We start from the raw sequence: 19,360 nt of genomic DNA on the forward strand, positions 1-19,360 counted from the left end.
CTTGTGTGACCTTTACCCCCCCTCCCCAATTCAGGCTGTTTGAGGAACTGTATGAAGACCATGGGGACACCCTGTCTCTGCAGTACGGGGGCTCCCAGCTGGTCCACAGGGTGAAGACCTACCGGAAGATAGCCCCCTGGACACAGCACTCCAAAGACATCATGCAGACCCTGTCCCGTTACTATAGCAACGCTTTCTCAGGTAGACACGGACACACTTTTATCTCACCTTTATTTAACCAGGTAGGCAAGTTGAGAACTAGTTCTCATTTACAACTGCGACCTGGCCAAGAAAAAGCAAAGCAGTGCGACACCAACAACACAGAGTTACACATGGAATTTACATTTACATTTAAGTCATTTAGCAGACGCTCTTATCCAGAGCGACTTACAAATTGGTGCAACATACAGTCAATAACACAATAGAAAAGTATATATACAGTGTGTGCAAATGGAGTAAGATTAGGGAGGTGAGGCAATAAATAGGCCATAGTGGCGAAATAATTACAATTTAGCAATTAAACTCTGGAGTGATAGATGTGTAGAAGATGAATGTGCAATTACAGATACTGGGGTGCAAAGGAGAAAAAAAACTATGGGGCTTTGGTGACAAAACGGATGGCCCTGTGATAGACTGCATCCAATTTGCTGAGTAGAGTGTTGGAGGCTATTTTGTAAATGTCATCGCCGAAGTTAAGGATCGGTAGGATAGTCAGTTTTACGAGGGTATGTTTGGCAACATGAGCGAAGGATGCTTTGTTGCAAAATAGGAAGCCAATTCTAGATTTAATGTTGGATTGGAGATGCTTAATGTGAATCTGGAAGGAGAGTTTGCAGTCTAACCAGACACCTAGGCATTTGTAGTTGTTCACATATTCTAAGTCAGAACCGTCCAGAGTAGTGATGTTGGACGGGCGGGCAGGTGCGGCAGCGATTGGTTGAAGAGCATGCATTTAGTTTAACTTGCATTTAAGAGCAGTTGGAGGCTATGGAAGGAGAGTTGTATGGCATTGAAACTCGTCTGGAGGTTTGTTAACACAGTGTCCAAAGAAGGGCCAGAAGTACACAGAATGGTGTCTCATGCTCGCAAGCACACACATGCACACAAGCACACACATGCACACACACCCACATGCTCACACACATTATCTGTCATAACAAAAATACTTTTACCATTGCAAATTCTTTTCAGGCTTCCTGATTTTAGATAGTCTCTCTTGACAGCCCTAGTTTGAGATTTCTTATGTAGGTAGTAGTGTCTCCGAGGTAACGGTGCATCCGAGGTATTACCACTTCATACCACTCACTCATCACCCCTGTATTGTTACTACGGCAACACACTCACTCAGGATCCCTCTATTTCCCCTAAATACACACACACACACATACTCCATTCACCCCTGCCCTGTCCTTATGACACCACTGCTTACTCATCCACTAGTGACTCTTCCTCTCTCCTTACCCCTCCTCATCCCCTCACCCCCTCATCACCTCATCCTCTCCCTTCCTCATCCCCTCACCCTGTCATCCTCTCCCCTCCTCATCCCCTCACCCCCCTCATCCTCTCCCCTCCTCATCCCCTCACCCCCTCATCCTCATCCCCTCTCCCCCCTCCTCATCCTCTCCCCCCTCCTCATCCTCTCCCCCCTCCTCATCCTCATCCCCTCTCCCCCCTCCTCATCCTCTCCCCCCTCCTCATCCCGTCCCCTCACCCCCCTCCTCATCCACTCTTCCTACCCCCCTTCTTTTCCACTCTTCTTTCTCCCCTCCTCACCCCCTCCTCTTCTCCTGCCCCCCTCCTCTTCTCCCGCCCCCTCCTCTTCTCCCGCCCCCTCTTCTCCCGCCCTCCTCCGCTTCTCCCGTCCCCCTCCTCATCCACTCTTCCTTCTCACCCCCTCTTCTCCCGTCCCCCTCATCCACTCTTCCTTCCCCCCTCCTTATCCACTCTTCCCTGTCCCGTCCCCCTCTTCTCCCGCCCCCTCCTCTTCTCCCGCCCCCTCCTCTTCTCCCGCCCACCTTCCCTTCTCCCGCCCACCTCCTCTTCTCCCGTCCCTCTCCTCATCTACTCTTCCTTCTCCCCTCCTCACCCCTTCTTCTCCTGCCCCCCTCTTCTCCTGCCCCCCTCCTCTTCTCCCGTCCCCCTCCTCATCCACTCTTCCTTCTCCCCTCTTCACCCCCTCTTCTCCTGCCCCCTCCTCTTCTCCCGTCCACTCCTTATCCACTTTTCCTTCTCCCCTCCTCATCCTCCTCCCGCCCCCCTCCTCTTCTCCCGCCCCCTCCTTATCCACTCTTCCTTCTCCCCTCTTCACCCCCTCTTCTCCCGCCCCCTTCCTCATCCACTCTCCCTTCTCCCCTCCTCACCCCCATCCTCATCCACTCTACCTTTTCCCCTCACCCACCCCCCCCACCTCATCCCCTCCACTTCTCCAACTACTGTTGAACCATTGCTCCCACTACCTCTATGCTCTCTCTGTCAGATAATGTGACCCCCCCCCCCAACTCCTTAGTTACATTTCAAATAAAATCTATAATGAGTTTGCAGACCCAGCGTATGGCGAGTGGCAACCTCATAATAATGTCATACATCATGTGATGTTTACACAACCTATCTCTCTCCCACGGGATTACACACACACACACAGTTTGCATTAGTGGAGACTAATTGCTGTAAATTATTCTGGTAGAAAAACACTGTGTAGAGAGCTATACATTATCCCCCTTCTTCACATCAGTCTTCAGCATTGCCATAAAGACCCTAATAAATCAACCACTGTAAATGTGTCCAGTACTGATTTATTTATTGTATTTACCAGCTACATTGTTTGAGGACACGACATTGTGGGGAAGAGTTAGAGCAGAGGGGTGGAACCATAGAGATCCTATTAATTGACTATTCTAATTCTATGGGTAGAACTCTATTGCCTTGGAATACTTCAGAACGGAGCATATAAAACACAGGAAAATCTACTATACACAGCACTAAGTGCATCTCGTGGTGTTCTTGGCTTAGAAGTGTTCCCTTTCTCCCTTTAAATCCCTTTAGTTCACAGCCCTTTGCTGTTCAGAACACTGTAGACATGGGGTTGATTAGAAGGCTTCCCCTCGTCTCGGTGTCCTACATCTCCTGTTGCTGGAAGATTTAACAACAGAGCTGTAGAAACCCTCCTCGGTCTCCCAGAGCACTATCTTCTGAATCACCCTCACACGTACAAAGATCCACAGTCACACACGCATGCATTACATTTGCATGGACACACACACACCCTCGCCCACCTCCACACTAATTATGATAAAATTAGGCTTCCTTCACGACGTTGAATTATACATCCTCATGACATCCCCCAGTGTAACATTCAGTCTACCAGCACCACAGGACCCATATCCTGGTAACGATAGGGCGGTGCACAATTGGCCCAGCGTCGTCCGGGTTTGGCCGGGGAAGGCCTTCATTGTAAATAAGAATTTGTTCTTAACTGACTTGCCTAGTTAAATAAAGGTTAAATTAACAAACAAAAAAATATCTCCCTTCAGTCACACTGACACTACAGGGGACAAAATGGCTTCTCTCCTCTTCAACTAACACATTACTTCCTGTCTCCCTCAAACTTTAGTGAGGAAAGTGACCCTGGAGTGTTTTACTGGGGACCATGTTTAGTTTAACTCAATCCAAGTGAATCATGGGAATAATCCAGTCAACAGTAATTGCCTTAATTTTACTGGACCCCAGGAAGAGTAGCTGCTGCTTTGGCAGCAGCTAATGGGGATCCATAATAAATACAAAAACAAAACAGTTAGGCCTAAATGGAGAAATGGTATTATTGGAATATGGAGGAAAATAATTGTTTATTTTGGATGAGATTATTATTATCTCTGTTATTGGGTCCTGATCTTTTTATATGAAAATCTTCCGTGCCTCCCTAGGTTGATGTAATTTACCTTGTGTTGACTACACACACACACACACACACACACACACACACACACACACACACACACACACAGTCATCTGATTGTGGTGGCAATGAAACTTTACTGTTCTCTAGTTCAGGATGAAACTATCCTCATTGTTATTAGTGTTCAGAAATGACGTACACCAGAACCCCAGGCGTCATATAAGATATCCACAATGAGATCTGCTGGGGCCTGGCTGCGATGGAGTGAGTGGGAGAAAAGAGGGCCTCAGGGGCCTGTGAGAGGATGAGGAGCCACTCTAACTCGTTCGTTCGCTGAGTGGGAATCAGTTTGATGTCAGTGTTGTGGCCAGGTATTTGTTAGTGAGCGTGTGTGTGTGTTAGCACGTTCAAGACTAACGTTCCACATTAAACCCACCCCTTTGCCCTTTTGGGTTTGAGTAGAGCATTTCATCAAGAGTCGACACAAGAAACTCCTCTTCTCTTTTGGCTGCAGAAGTCAATTGCAACATCTCTGTGTGTGATGTCGAGTGGTAAGTCACTGTCTTCCTCTGTCCTCACACACCCTGCTCTCCCTGCACCAACCAATGTCTGTCATCAGGCTAATATAGATACAGGATCATTTTGATTGGCCAGTAACAGTTAGACTGAATGCTGGTTAACCCAGATGTGTCATCTATGCCTGACGGTTAGTACGACAGAGCTGACACTTATCCCACCCTTAAGCGTCCATCATTGTTCTAGAATATTGGTACGTTGACGTTCATACTTTTCGAATTCTCAGCGCAGGTCAAGCTGCACTACATGTCCAAAAGAATGCTTGTCGAACATCTCATTCCAAAATCCACTCTTCTGGGAAGGCTTTCCACTAGCTGTTGGAACATTGCTGCAGGGACTAGAGCATTAGTGAGGTCGGGCACTGATGCTGGGAGATTATGCCTGGCTCGCAGTCTGCGTTCCAATTCATCCCAAAAGTGTTCAATGGGGTTGAGGTCAGAGCTCTGTGCAGGCCAGTCAAGTTCTTCCACATGGATCTCGACAAACCATTTCTGTATGGACCTCGCTTTGTGCACTTAGTCTGTACAGTGTCAAACTGTTGCCACAAAGTTGGAAACACAGAATGTCATTGTATGCCATATGTCATTGAGTGCTGTAGCGTTAATATTTCCCTTCACTGGAACTAAGGGGCCTAGCCCGAACCATGAAAAACAGCCCTAGACCATTATTCCTCCTTCACCAAACTTTACAGTTGTCACTATGCATTGGGGCACGTAGCGTTCTCTTGGCATCCGCCAAACCCAGATTCATCCGTTGGACTGCCAGATGGTGAAGTGTGATTCATCACTCCAGAGAACGCGTTTGCACTTTGCGGCTGAGCCGCTGTTGCTCCTAGACGTTTCCACTACACAGTAACAGCACGTTGACTGGGGCAGCTCTAGCAGGGCTGACTTGTTAGAAAGGTGTCATCCTATGACAGTGCCACGTTGAAAGTCACTGAGCTCTGCTGTATGGCCATTCTACTGCCAATGTTTGTCTATGGCGATTGCATGGCTGTTTCCTCGATTTTATATACCAGTCAGCAACGGGTGTGGCTGAAAAAGCTGAATCCAGTCATTTGAAGGAGTGTTGTTCCCCAACTGTCAACACATTCAAATGATTCGAGGACATGTACCGGAGCCACGCTGTTTGGGAATTGTGGGGAGGTGCGCATTCGGGCGTAGCTATGTCACAATGGGACACGGGACTAACGCGTCTTACCATCTGTGGACTATGATTTACGCTTCATCCCTCACAGCACTCGGTTCCCAAAAAGATGGAGAGAAAAAAGAAAAGAAGAAGAAAGAAGTGAAAAGGCCAAACTACTGTGCCACTGAGGATGGGATCAGACTGTCACAGTGCTTATTTCCCATGATTACATTTCCTTTTCCTCTTATGTTATTGTGTTGAGTCACCACCCTCGTTGTCGTCACTAATGCTAAAACAACTCATTTGGTTTTTCTTACTGTAGCATCTCTCTCCTACCCCTCTCAACCCAACAGTCTGTCTCCCTATTAGACTATTCTGAACTCCATCTTTCTTCTTAACTGTAATTGAGGGTTTTTATTCATTCATAGGCTTACTCTTGTTTATTTTACTTTGTTCTTCAATTTATGGCAAGATGTTGAAAGAAGATTGGACTAACTGACATAAGAGAGAAAGAGCTGTTACATGTTCTTAGCTGAGCCTGTACAGTATCGTGTCCAAGTTGAATGTTGGAACATTGTTAGAGCTGAAAACGTCTGCAATTCAATCTGTTCTAGGCGGCACATTTGTTTTCTGGCTGAAGTACATACAGTGCATTCGGAAAGTATTCAGACCCCTTGACCTTTTCCACATTTTGTTACGTTACAGCCTTATTCTAAAATTGATTAAATAAAACATTTTCCTCATCAATCTACACAAGTGAAAACAGATTTTATTTACAAAAGTATTCAGTACCTTTGCTTTGAGACTTGAAATTGAGCTCAGGTGAATCCTGTTTACATTGATCATCCTTGAAATGTTTCTACAACTTGATTGGAGTCCACCGGTGGTAAATTCAATTGATTGGACATAATTTGCCTATATAAGGTCCCACAGTTGACAGTGCATGTCAGAGCAAAAAACAAGCCATGAGGTTCAAGGAATTGTCTGTAGAGCTTCGAGACAGGATTGTGTCGAGGCACAGATCTGGGAAAGGGTACCAATACATTTCTGCAGCATTGAAGGTCCCCAAGAACACAGTGACCTCAATTTTTAAATGGAAGAAGTTTAGAACCACCAAGACTCTTCCTAGAGCTGGCCACCCTGCCAAACTGAGCAATCGTGGGGAGAAGGGTCTTGGTCAGGGAGGTGACCAAGAATCCGATGGTCACTCTAGCAGAGTGGAGATGGGAGAATCTTCCAGAAGGACAACCATCTCTGCAGCACTCCACCAATCAGGCCTTTATGGTAGCCAGACAGAAGCCACTCCTCAATAAAATGCACATGACAGCCAAAAGACACCTAAAGGACTCTGACCATGAGAAACAAGATTCTCTGGTCTAATGAAACCAAGATTGAACTCTTTGACCTGAATGCCTAGCGTCACGTCTGGAGGAAACCTGGCACTATCCCAATGGTGAAGCATGGTGGTGGCAGCATCATGCTGTAGGGATGTTTTTCAGCTGCAGGGACTGGGAGACTAGTAAGGATTGAGGGCAATATAAATGGAGAAAAGTGCAGAGAGATCCTTGATGAAAACTTGCTCCAGAGCACTCAGTACCTCAGACTGGGGTGAAAGTTCACCTTCCTACAGGACCAAGACCCTAAGCACAGCCAGAACAATGCAAGAGTGGCTTCGGAACAAGTCCCTGAATGTCCTTGAGTGACCCAGCCAGAGCCCGGACTTGAACCCGATCTAACATCTTTGGAGAGACCTGAAAATAGCTGTGCAGCGACGTTCCCCATCCAACCTGACAGCTTGAGAGGATCTTCAGGGAAAAATGGGAGAAACTCCCCAAATACAGGTGTGCCAAGCTTGTAGCTAAAAACCTGTTTTTGCTTTGTTATTATGGGGAATTGTGTGTAGATGGAAGTGAGAGAAAAAAACGATTTAATCCATTTTAGAATAAGGCTGTAATGTAACAAAATGTGGAAAAGGTTAAGGGGTCTGAATACTTTCCGAATGCACTGCACAGTATTACCAACAGTTGAATGATGTTCCAAGCTCTGTGCTTTCTGTTCACTGAGGACGAGTGACTAATAATGTTTTAACATGACATAATTACTGTAGATGACTAACAAACCTCTAGTAGCTTGATCTAATTCCCTATAGTATTCTCTAGATAGTAACTGGCATTTTGATATGGGCTGCATTTACTGTTGATGGGTAGTGATTCGATAACCATGCTGTAAAGCTTCAAGAATATAGTCATAACCCCACTTTGTAAAATTATGCAGTGTATTCAGGACCCAGTTTCCCGATAGCGATGGAACTTAGGCTTACGAGTGTTTGAGCGATGCATCGTTCTTACAACCACCGAAGATGTAACATGCGTTTCCCAAAACTCCACACAGAGAGAAGTGTGTAGTTGAGGCATGTGATCGAAAGACAAGCAGCGCTGCTCTCGGATCAGCTTCCTCAGTTAAAATCTTGGCCTACCTTAAAACATTAGGAGGATAATTCCACAATACTGACAGATCAGCTTCTAGAGAGATATTATCACCTATGGCTGCAAATATTGAGGCGACTTATTGTAATGCTCATAGGCATTACCCTATAATTACCATATAAAAATGTGCACATGCTACACCATGAAATATATTGAGACACGATTTCAGACTGTAGCCTACAATGAGCAAAATACAACTCAATTGAATTAGCATGAAATGTATTTCAATAGGATTGATTGAAATATATAGGCCTGTAGTCTATACAGTTCTCTTTTAATGCGGTCATCTCGGTTTTCATTTGAAGCATCTTTTTATCCTTGGTTGGCAATAGTTGCATAACAAAGACATTGGTGACTTTGTATTTGTGATCAACTTCGTTCCACGTTACCTTTAGTCCTTAGGCAACTTCTTAATAGAACAGGTATAAAGCCCAGGGACCTTCTGCCTTGTAAATCTCTTTGAAACGTCAGGTGTCTTTCTTGGAAACTGATGTGTACGGCCTGTGCACCTGTCAGTGGTGACTGAAGCATGTGACAAGATGCAAAATGGTCGGTTTCACGGCAATACTTGTTTTGCCTTTCTACCTTTCCTCTGGGTTCCTCCCATTCTTCTTTTTCTCCCCCTCATCATCCCTCTCCTCTCACACTGTTCCTGATGATACAGGCTGTTTGTGTGGGTCAGGGACGGTGTGTGATTTCAGTCACACAGGCAAGGCTAATGTTTTTATTTAGTCATTGCCCCAATATTACTCTTGCCTCACTGACTCTCAAGGTCATGTCACACTTTTGGCCGGACGTGAGCTTTGGAGCTCACCTGTGTATGATGTCATAGGGTCCTTCACTAAAAATGTCATGTTTCATGATGGAGACCACACACACACACACGCCAGCTCCACAACTGTTTTTCAGTGTTTCCCTTGAGCTGTAACCCCTTTCTCAAAACAACAGTTATTTAAAGTATATAACTGAGAAGGACAGGTATAGCATTGACATCACATTCTACATGCGGAATCTATTGCATCTGTGGAGGATGTACAGAACAGAGAAACAATAGTGTTGAATTAAAGGAACACAAGCTCTAACACACACACACACACTAACCTGCCTCCAATGTACAATTAACACACCGAGCACACACACACAAATGTAAAACCACATGTTTTCTTCTCCTTGATGTTTGTGGCTGCGTGTATTCCTCCATAGTGTGACATTAACTCCTTATTTATTTATTGAATATGATGAAATTTACTTCTAGAAATGACCAGGGAGAGAGATAGAAAGAGCCTGTAATTGCTGCCAAACACCCTGGTTTTGCAGCTAATTACCCGCCTTGGCCCTTAAGTGCGTTAGTATGGGGCTGCGCAGCAGAGAGGGAGGTGTGGAAACCTAATCAATCACACCTCGCGTCACCACAACATGGTACAACACATGACACGCAGACGACCGAACGATGACACGCAGACGACCGAACGATGACACGCAGACGACCGAACGATGACACGCAGACGACCGAACGATGACACGCAGACGACCGAACGATGACACGCAGACGACCGAACGATGACACGCAGACGACCGAACGATGACACGCAGACGACCGAACGATGACACGCAGACGACCGAACGATGACACGCAGACGACCGAACGATGACACGCAGACGACCGAACGATGACACGCAGACGACCGAACGATGACACGCAGACGACCGAACGATGACACGCAGACGACCGAACGATGACACGCAGACGACCGAACGATGACACGCAGACGACCGAACGCTGATCTCTGCAGCACCCATCTGCCACACCTCCAAACCGTCTGGTTGTAATGATGTTTTCCCCTCAGTGATCCATTCATCACAGGAGTCCCTGGAGCCTTTAATGTACATGTAGTTGTATTAGATGATTTGTCTTCCTCTCTCTATCCTCCTCTTCTATTTTATCTGTCTCCAAAATGACCGCGTGGGCACCTTAAAGTCTGTAGTCTGATTTAAGGTCAAATCTGAGCCAACTGACCAACACTACAGAATAATTACATTTACTTCCTGTTACTATAGAACATTTACTTTCTGTTTATTATAGAACATTTACTTTCTGTTACTATAGAACATTTACTTTCTGTTACTATAGAACATTTACTTTCTGTTACTATAGGACATTTACTTTCTGTTACTATAGAACATTTACTTTCTGTTATTATAGAACATTTACTTTCTGTTATTATAGAACATTTACTTTCTGTTATTATAGAACATTTACTTTCTGTTATTATAGAACATTTACTTTCTGTTATTATAGAACATTTACTTTCTGTTATTATAGGACATTTACTTTCTGTTACTATAGAACATTTACTTTCTGTTACTATAGAACATTTACTTTCTGTTACTATAGAACATTTACTTTCTGTTATTATAGAACATTTACTTCCTGTTACTATAGAACATTTACTTTCTGTTTATTATAGAACATTTACTTTCTGTTACTATAGAACATTTACTTTCTGTTACTATAGAACATTTACTTTCTGTTACTATAGAACATTTACTTTCTGTTATTATAGAACATTTACTTTCTGTTATTATAGAACATTTACTTTCTGTTACTATAGAACATTTACTTCCTGTTACTATAGAACATTTACTTTCTGTTTATTATAGAACATTTACTTTCTGTTACTATAGAACATTTACTTTCTGTTACTATAGAACATTTACTTTCTGTTATTATAGAACATTTACTTTCTGTTACTATAGAACATTTACTTTCTGTTACTATAGAACATTTACTTTCTGTTACTATAGAACATTTACTTTCTGTTATTATAGAACATTTACTTTCTGTTATTATAGAACATTTACTTTCTGTTATTATAGAACATTTACTTTCTGTTACTATAGAACATTTACTTTCTGTTATTATAGAACATTTACTTTCTGTTACTATAGAACATTTACTTTCTGTTATTATAGAACATTTACTTTCTGTTATTATAGAACATTTACTTTCTGTTATTATAGAACATTTACTTTCTGTTACTATAGAACATTTACTTTCTGTTATTATAGAACATTTACTTTCTGTTATTATAGAACATTTACTTTCTGTTACTATAGAACATTTACTTTCTGTTATTATAGAACATTTACTTTCTGTTACTATAGAACATTTACTTTCTGTTACTATAGAACATTTACTTTCTGTTACTATAGAACATTTACTTTCTGTTATTATAGAACATTTACTTTCTGTTATTATAGAACATTTACTTTCTGTTACTATAGAACATTTACTTTCTGTTATTATAGAACATTTACTTTCTGTTATTATAGAACATTTACTTCCTGTTATTATAGAACATTTACTTTCTGTTATTATAGGACATTTACTTTCTGTTATTATAGGACATTTACTTTCTGTTATTATAGGACATTTACTTTCTGTTATTATAGGACATTTACTTTCTGTTATTATAGAACATTTACTTTCTGTTATTATAGGACATTTACTTTCTGTTATTATAGAACATTTACTTTCTGTTATTATAGAACATTTACTTTCTGTTATTATAGAACATTTACTTTCTGTTACTATAGAACATTTACTTTCTGTTACTATAGAACATTTACTTTCTGTTACTATAGAACATTTACTTTCTGTTACTATAGAACATTTACTTTCTGTTACTATAGAACATTTACTTTCTGTTACTATAGAACATTTACTTTCTGTTACTATAGAACATTTACTTTCTGTTACTATAGAACATTTACTTTCTGTTATTATAGAACATTTACTTTCTGTTACTATAGAACATTTACTTTCTGTTACTATAGAACATTTACTTTCTGTTATTATAGGACATTTACTTTCTGTTATTATAGGACATTTACTTTCTGTTATTATAGAACATTTACTTTCTGTTATTATAGGACATTTACTTTCTGTTACTATAGAACATTTACTTTCTGTTACTATAGAACATTTACTTTCTGTTACTATAGAACATTTACTTTCTGTTATTATAGAACATTTACTTTCTGTTACTGTAGAACATTCACTTTTGTCACAGGCGTAGACTAACGTGAAATGCTTACATCCGTGTACTTTTTTAATAATGCAGAGTTAAAGAAAGAAAAAGTGACACGAGGAAGAAATACACAGTGAATAACAATGACGAGTACAAATAACTTGACTATATACAGGGAGTACCAGTACTGAGTCGATGTGCAGGGGTACGAGGTAATAACATGGCTATATACAGGGAGTACCAGTACTGAGTCGATGTGCAGAGGTACGAGGTAATAACATGGCTAGATACAGGGAGTACCAGTACTGAGTCGATGTGCAGGGGTACGAGGTAATAACATGGCTAGATACAGGGAGTACCAGTACTGAGTCGATGTGCAGAGGTACGAGGTAATAACATGGCTAGATACAGGGAGTACCCGTACTGAGTCGATGTGCAGGGGTACGAGGTAATAACATGGCTAGATACAGGGAGTACCAGTACTGAGTCGATGTGCAGGGGTACGAGGTAATAACATGGCTAGATACAGGGAGTACCAGTACTGAGTCGATGTGCAGAGGTACGAGGTAATAACATGGCTAGATACAGGGAGTACCAGTACTGAGTCGATGTGCAGGGGTACGAGGTAATAACATGGCTAGATACAGGGAGTACCAGTACTGAGTCGATGTGCAGGGGTACGAGGTAATAACATGGCTAGATACAGGGAGTACCAGTACTGAGTCGATGTGCAGGGGTACGAGGTAATAACATGGCTAGATACAGGGAGTACCAGTACTGAGTCGATGTGCAGGGGTACGAGGTAATAACATGGCTAGATACAGGGAGTACCAGTACTGAGTCGATGTGCAGGGGTACGAGGTAATAACATGGCTAGATACAGGGAGTACCAGTACTGAGTCGATGTGCAGGGGTACGAGGTAATAACATGGCTAGATACAGGGAGTACCAGTACTGAGTCGATGTGCAGGGAGCTCAGCCCCAGTGATCTACTGGGCCGTACTGACCACCCTCTGTTGCGCCTTGCGGTCGGGTGCCTTGCAGTTGCCCTACCCAGCGGGGATGCAGCCAGTGAAGATGCTCTCAACGGTGCAGCTGTAGAACTTTATGAGGATCTGAGGACCCATGCCTAATCTTTTCAGCCTCCTGAGGGGGAAGAGGCTCTGTCGTGCCCTCTTCATAACTGTGTGTGTGGACTGTGTTAATTCCTTAGTGATGTGGACACAAAGGATACATTTACTTCCTGTTACTTCCACCTCGGTCTTGTACATATTGTGCTTATCGTATCGTCGTCTCTGTGACTCTCTCTCTCTGTCTCAGATGCAGACCGGCAGGATGCCATCAACCTGTTTCTGCAGGTGTACCAGCCGTCAGAGTCTAAGCCTCACCTCTGGGAGCTGCCCACTGACTTCTACCTGCACCAGAGGAACTCTATGGCACTGACCCACGACAGGCGCAGGTACACACACACCACGGCAGATGCGTACTCACACGCTGATATGCCTGGTGGGAGATCACTTGGACAAGATTACCAGCTGCATCTGTGTTTCTTTTAGGGGGGGGGGGCTTACCTGCAGAACAGCAGTGTGTGTGTGTGCGTGCGCATGCTGAAGCTTGTCTGAGTGTGTGTTTTATGATTTAAGTGTCTCTCTTCTCCATCTCTTTCTCTTGGTCCCTCTCTCTGACCCACTCGCTCTGTCTCTTTCTTTCTTATTTCACGTCCTCTCCACCCCCTCGCTCCCTCTAGCCCTGCAGTCATGAATTTTAAGCCAAGCCCTAACCATGCCCGCGATGTTCAGGCCCTACCCTACCCAGGCCTGATTGCTTCTGGCAAATTTAAGGCCCTGCCCAAAACCCAAAATCAGAAGTAACTTCCTCTCTTAGTAAATCCATTCGCTGCTCCTCTCTGTCTGTCACTGGCTCCATGCACGCGGCTCGCTCTGCTCTTGAGTATCCATAGCAATGGCTCCGCTTGGGCCGCTCTGCTCAATGAAGAGACAGGAGAGCAGTTAGATACTTTATCACTCAACTCAGACAGCTCAAGGAAAAATTTTATTTTCTGTTAAATAATCTCTCCTATCTTTGACGAAGTTGAATCACTTCTGACACCATGTTATGATCTTAGTCAGATATGACAGGTTCAAAATGTTAGTGACCTGCCCGTACTGTAGTTATTGATGACAAAACAGTCCCTACCCATCCCTAACCCCATGTATAATGTCGTGGCCCGTCTGGCTCGGGTAGGGTAGCAGACCTCTACTACCGCTCTCTCTCGCTCTCACTCTCATTCTTATTTTTACTTTGATGCCCTCTCACCCCCTCTCACTGTCTTTCACTCTCCTCTCTTTCTGTCTTCCAGTCTCTCACTCCCTCTTTCCCTTTCTCTTCTCGTATGTTCTGACCCAGATCTGTCTGCCTACCTGCCTGCCTGTGTTCAGTCAACTCTTTGTGGTTGTGCTGCTGTCATAATGACAGACCCAGATTGCTGTGGCCACTCCACCATTCAGTTACAAAGGCCAAGATGGCTCTGTTATTATCTGAAGAAATGAAATCTGCAGTCAGTCTTTTTCCTCTCAACCAGCCACACAACTCCCTATAATTGCTGTATTTATTTGCACAAACTGGACTTTGTTGAATTAAAGGGATGATGTATTAGTTGTTAGGCTGTCGTCGAGCTGAATCCTAGTTTCATAACTGGCTTATGGAAGTACGGTATTCATTGGTGTTATGGCAGTGAAGGTAGAGAATGTAAGGAATGCAAACCTTACGGAAACTTGCGTTTATCATAATGTTGAACGCTGTTAGCTAATCCTTGTTGTGTGTTTCTCTCTAGCTATACGTACTGGTGGTCGGAGGGGATCTTATCCTACCTGCCTCTGCCCTATGATGAAGGTATCTATTACACATACACACATCTGGGTTGGAAAGTAAAGTTTGTCTCAAAGCCAAAATCATGACCGACATAAATGAAAAGAATATACTTTTCTCTAATTTCACGGTGTGTGTGATTGTGTGTACACTATGAGCATTGTATGTACAATATGTTAGTGTGACGTGTCCTGATATGCGTGTGTGTCCTAATCAGGGTGTGTGTGTGTGTGCTTCCAGTTCCCTGTGAGGAGAATATGAAGAAGGTAGGGGTGAGGAGAGTGAACCGTTACGACGAGAGCATCGATACCTACACAGAGTTCTTCAAACCCTACGAACTCACCTCCTTTGACGACACCTTCTGCATAGCTATGACCAACTCTGCACGGTAGGTACCCTGACCTGCAGACAGTTACATCAATATCCACTGGGTAATGGCTAACCATGTTGCTTTTTACTTTCATACAATGAGATGTCTGAATACTGGCTGGAGCAAAAATATTATAATTGTAAATTGACAATGAAGGTATTATATACTGGGCCTTCAGAAAGTATTCATTCTGCTTGACTTATTCCACATGTTGTTGTGTAACAGCCTGAATTCAACATGGATTAAATGGGGATTTTTTGTTCACCAATCTTCACACAATACCCCATAATGACAAAGCAGAAACATGTTTTTAGATTTTTTAAAAATAATTAGAAATTAATTACAGAAATCTCTCACTTATAAAGGTATTCAAACCCTGAGTCAATAGTTTGTAGAAGCACCTTTGGCAGCGATTACAGCTGTGAGTTTTTCTGGGTAAGAGCTTTCCACACCTGGATTGTGCAGCATTTGCCCCTTATTGTTTTCAAAATTGGTCAAGCTCTGTCAAATTGGTTATTGATCTTTGCTAGATTGCCAGATTTTCAATTGATTTAAGTCAACAGTAACTCTGCCACTCAGGAACATTCACAGTCTTCTTGGTCAGCAACTCCATGGGTGTGCACAACTCCAATATTAGGAAGGTGTTCCTAATGTTTGGTGTACTCACCATATGCCTGTTGCAGAGAGACAAAAGAGATTTGGATCTGGGTGCAGACATGAGGTTAACTATGATGTGTTTTTCCTGGGATAATAATGTGGTGATTATTTTCTCTCTGTTTGAAGGGAGTTGATGCCCAAGACGGTAGGAGTGGACCCCAGCCCCTTCACTGTGCGCAAGCCAGAGGAGACTGGGAAATCTGCTGTGATTGGGTGAGTGTACTCTACTCGCGTGTGTCGTGACTTTACGTTAATTAGTCTGATGACTGTGATGACTGTTATTTATCTTATCACCTAACTATGTTTAATTGTTACTTTATTCAATTAATCAGGTAACAATTAACTCATTAGGATCTGGGGCACCACAAGAGCGGTTCTTTAAAGAGTTACCATCTCCCAAATTAAACTCTAAAGGTCTTAACCTAACACATCTATAAACAGTCAATGTATTAATCGTAACTTCGTATCATATCGACATTCTGAACAGTCGTAACCTCCTGCATCTGCAAAATCCCCAGCCTTACTTATGATTCAGTACTACACAAATTGGTTTAATTATTTATTTACCAGCTAACTAAATGGTAACACAAGTTAAACATACACACTTAATACATTAGAAACAGGTTCCAAGCAGACTGACACAATATGGCAGCTTGTTACAAAAGACAGAAAGCGAGAGAGAGGGACAGAGACACACACTACCGTTCAAAAGTTTGGGGTCACTTAGAAATGTCCTTGTTTGTGAAAGAAAAGCAACAAAAAAAAGTCCATTTATAATAACATCAAATTGATCAGAAACACAGTGTAGACATTGTTAATGTTGTAAATGACTGTTGTAGCTGGAAACGGCAGATTTTTAAAAATGTAATATCTACATAGGCGTACAGAGGCCCATTATCAGCAACCATCACTCCTGTGTTCCAATGGCACGTTGTGTTAGCTAATCCAAGTTTATCATTTTAAAAGGATAATTGATCATTAGAAAACCCTTTTGCAATTATGTTAGCACAGCTGAAAACTGTTGTTCTGATTTAAAGAAGCAATAAAGCTGGCCTTCTTTAGACTAGTTGAGTATCTGGAGATTCAGCATTTGTGGGTTCGATTACAGGCTCAGAATGGCCAGAAACTTTAGTACTTTCTTCTGAAACTTGTCAGTCTATTCTTGTTCTGAGAAATGAAGGCTATTCCGCGATAGAAATTGCCAAGAAACTGAAGATCTCGTACAACGCTGTGTGCTACTCCCTTCACAGAACAGCGCAAACTGTCTCTAACCAGAATAGAAAGAGGAGTGGGAGGCCCCGGTGCACAACTGAGCAAGAAGACAAGAACATTAGAGTGTCTAGTTTGAGAAACGGACGCCTCACAAGTCTTCAACTGGCAGCTTCATTAAATAGTACCCGCAAAACACCAGTCTCAACGTCAACAGTGAAGAGGCGACTCCGGGATGCTGGCCTTCTAGGCAGTTTTCAGAGGTGCAAACATAATTGCAAAAGGGTTTTCTAATGATCAATTAGCCTTTTAAAAGTATAAACTTGGATTAGCTAACACAACGTGCCATTGGTACACAGGAGTGATGGTTGCTGATAATGGGCCTATGTACACCTATGTAGATAATCTAGAAATGATTGACAAAAAAATTGTTTTTCTTTCAAAAACAAGGAAAATTCGAGGTGACCCCAAACTTTTGAACGGTAGTGAAATACTTTGGTACATTTAGAAACTACTCTCACTGTAATCATATACTTTGCACACGAACCGCCACCCGTTTGGAGTAAAGAATCATGACGTGGGTGCGCTTCTCTTTGTTCGCTCGTGTGTGTGTGTGTGTGTGTGTGTGTGTGTGTGTGTGTGTGTGTGTGTGTGTGTGTGTGTGTGTGTGTGTGTGTGTGTGTGTGTGTGTGTGTGTGTGTGTGTGTGTGTGTGTGTGTTGTTTATGTGCGTTTGTATATTTCTGTGTCTCAACACGTGTATCTGGAAGCCGTGGCCCAAAAACAAGACACTCATCTTCCATTAGCTGACTCATGTGAGCACACACACACACACACACACACACACACACACACCACCTCTTTACCTTCTTGAAAACCTTCAATAACACCTAGTTGTTGAGCAATTACGTGTGTTAGTATGAATATTGAACTACTATAAAGGGCATGTATTACTCCTGTTCCTTTAACCAGTCAATGGCTGTTTATGGGTTTATTTATCAAAGCGCAACCTTTTAATGAATGATTGAGTGTCCGGTATCGTTCTCTACTGGAGTGTTATGTAGGCATCCAGAGTGGAGTTGTCCATCCGTTGTAGAGAGAGGACAACGCTTTGATTACTCTCTCTCTCCTTCTCTCCACCTCCCTACTCCCCTCTGTCCTCCCCCTAACCTCTCTCTCTTCCCCCCTAACCTCTCTCTCTCCTCTGCCCTCCCCCTACTCCCCTCGGTCCTCCCCCCTAACCTTTCTCTCTTCCCCCCTAATCTCTCTCTCTCTCCACTCCCCTCTGTCCTGCTGCCTAACTTCTCTCTCCTCCCCCTAACTTATCTCTCTCCCTCTGCCCTCCCCCTACTCCCCTCTGTCCTCCCCCTACTCCCCTCTGTCCTGCTGCCTAACCTCTCTCCCCTCCCCACTAACCACTCGCTCACTTCCCCCTACTCCCCTCTGTCCTGCTGCCTAACCTCTCTCTCTCCCTCTCTCCACTCCCCTCTGTCCTGCTGCCTAACCTCTCTTCTCCCCCCTAATGTACAGTGGGGAGAACAAGTATTTGATACACTGCCGATTTTGCAGGTTTTCCTACTTACAAAGCATGTAGAGGTCTGTAATTTTTATCATAGGTACACTTCAACTGTGAGAGACGGAATCTAAAACAAAAATCCCGAAAATCACATTGTATGATTTTTAAGTAATTAATTAGCATTTTATTGCATGACATAAGTATTTGATACATCAGAAAAGCAGAACTTAATATTTGGTACTGAATCCTTTGTTTGCAATTACAGAGATCATACGTTTCCTGTAGTTCTTGACCAGGTTTGCACACACTGCAGCAGGGATTTTGGCCCACTCCTCCATACAGACCTTCTCCAGATCCTTCAGGTTTCGGGGCTGTCGCTGGGCAATACGGACTTTCAGCTCCCTCCAAAGATTTTCTATTGGGTTCAGGTCTGGAGACTGGCTAGGCCACTCCAGGACCTTGAGATACTTCTTACGGAGCCACTCCTTAGTTGCCCTGGCTGTGTGTTTCGGGTCGTTGTCATGCTGGAAGACCCAGCCACGACCCATCATCAATGCTCTTACTGAGGGAAGGAGGTTGTTGGCTAAGATCTCGCAATACATGGCCCCATCCATCCTCCCCTCAATAC

At 43.2% G+C, this 19,360-nt stretch overlaps 1 protein-coding gene across 3 annotated transcripts in view; it reads left to right on the forward strand.

Moving 5' to 3' along the window:
* The window catches only part of fig4a (FIG4 phosphoinositide 5-phosphatase a), a 96,847-nt gene that overhangs the window by 53,767 nt on the left and 23,720 nt on the right, over positions 1-19,360 (forward strand). For all 3 annotated transcript variants that reach the window (XM_071413028.1, XM_071413030.1, XM_071413029.1), the window contains 5 exons: positions 35-201; positions 13,434-13,572; positions 14,947-15,005; positions 15,222-15,369; positions 16,135-16,221. In XM_071413028.1, coding sequence (XP_071269129.1) covers positions 35-201; positions 13,434-13,572; positions 14,947-15,005; positions 15,222-15,369; positions 16,135-16,221 — 600 coding nt within the window. The remainder of the gene's footprint in view (positions 1-34; positions 202-13,433; positions 13,573-14,946; positions 15,006-15,221; positions 15,370-16,134; positions 16,222-19,360) is intronic.

This window comes from Salvelinus alpinus, chromosome 8 (assembly GCF_045679555.1).
Source record: "Salvelinus alpinus chromosome 8, SLU_Salpinus.1, whole genome shotgun sequence".
NCBI classification, from domain to species: domain Eukaryota; kingdom Metazoa; phylum Chordata; class Actinopteri; order Salmoniformes; family Salmonidae; genus Salvelinus; species Salvelinus alpinus.